General features: G+C 41.2%; 1 protein-coding gene across 5 annotated transcripts in view; it reads right to left on the reverse strand.

Annotated features, from left to right (window-relative positions):
• KIDINS220 (kinase D interacting substrate 220) overlaps positions 1-1,376 on the reverse strand; it is a 118,396-nt gene that overhangs the window by 79,630 nt on the left and 37,390 nt on the right. For all 5 annotated transcript variants that reach the window (XM_021718150.1, XM_021718149.1, XM_021718147.1 and 2 more), the window contains exon 9: positions 793-891. In XM_021718150.1, the coding sequence (XP_021573825.1) occupies positions 793-891 (99 nt within the window). The remainder of the gene's footprint in view (positions 1-792; positions 892-1,376) is intronic.

Here is a 1,376-nt window from a genome sequence, read left to right on the forward strand (position 1 = left end):
GGTTCAAGACCAGCCTGGGCAACTTGGCGAGACCTCATCTCTATAATAAATCAAAAAAATTAGCCGGGCATGGTAGCGTGCACCTGTAGTTCCAGCCACTTGGAGGCTGAGGCGGAAGGATCGCCGGAGCCCAGCAGGTCGAGGTTGCGGTGGCCGGAAGCGGCCACTGCACTCCAGTCTGGGCGACAGTTTGAGACTCCAACTCAAAAAAAAAAAAAAAAAAAAATCTAAAGCTCTTAAAGTATTAGATAAATGCACAACTCTGGGCAAGACTTTTGTCTAAAATTAATAACCCTTGTAGCTCTGTGAACTATGACTACCTTAAGTAATGTCCACAAGCACTATCATGTAGTCTTAGGAAAGGGAGGCAGAATTGGGAAAAAGAAGAAAATGAAACTAGGATGGAAGAACAGCATAAGGATGAGGAAGATGAAGCAAGGGGAAACACCAAAAAAGTAAGTGCTGTACACACTAAGTGCCACCAACTGTGTCTCAGCATCACAAACTGCTCATCTCAGGATCGAACACACACACACACAAACACACACACACAAGTAAGGAAGGCATATTCTAAAAACATGAGCTTCTTTTTGGTTTACTTCTATCTAAATTTAAATTGACATTAATATAGAAATTGTATCATAATGGCAGTGAAAGTTAATATATATCTGTTAAGTGTACTAGGGTTTAAACATTTATCTCCACAGGAAAGTGGGAAGAATAACATTATGATTAGTCAGCAATAAAATCCATTATACTTGAAGATAACCACTGCCCTATATTCACACATACCTGTCCTCTAATGTCTATATCAGCATATTTTTGGAGAAGCGCTCGAACAATCTCAACATGACCACCTCTGACAGCACCAATCAACACAGTATCCCCACTCTAAAAGGACAAAAAACAAGGTGAATTGATGATGAGAACAAACTAGCTCTGTTTTGAAGTTAAGGTTAATTATTTATCAATATAATAATCTTTGGAAAAATAGTTCTTAGAAAAAGAATCTATCTCTAACTGAGAAAAAAATTAATTAATATTAATACTTGATATTAACAGTCCTCAGAGTAAGGAACTGAGGACTTTATGCTTCAAAATGAAAACATTGAAATTCCATTTAAAAAGTTTGGAAAGCCAGGCTCAGCGGCTCAGCCTGTAATCCCGCGCCTTTGGGAGGCTGAGGTGAGTGGATTGCCTGAGCCCGCAGGTTTGAGATCCGCTCGGGCAACTTGGCAAGACCTCATCTCTACAATAAATCAAAAAATCAGCCATGCATGGTAGTGCATGCCTGCAATTCCAGCTACTTGGAAGGCTGAGGCAGAAGAATCACCGGAGCCCAGCAGGTCGAGGCTGCGGTGGCCGGGAGCGGCCAC

This window comes from Carlito syrichta, unplaced genomic scaffold, assembly GCF_000164805.1.
Source record: "Carlito syrichta isolate Samal-C Ts95f unplaced genomic scaffold, Tarsius_syrichta-2.0.1 Scaffold311867, whole genome shotgun sequence".
Lineage (NCBI taxonomy): Eukaryota > Metazoa > Chordata > Mammalia > Primates > Tarsiidae > Carlito > Carlito syrichta.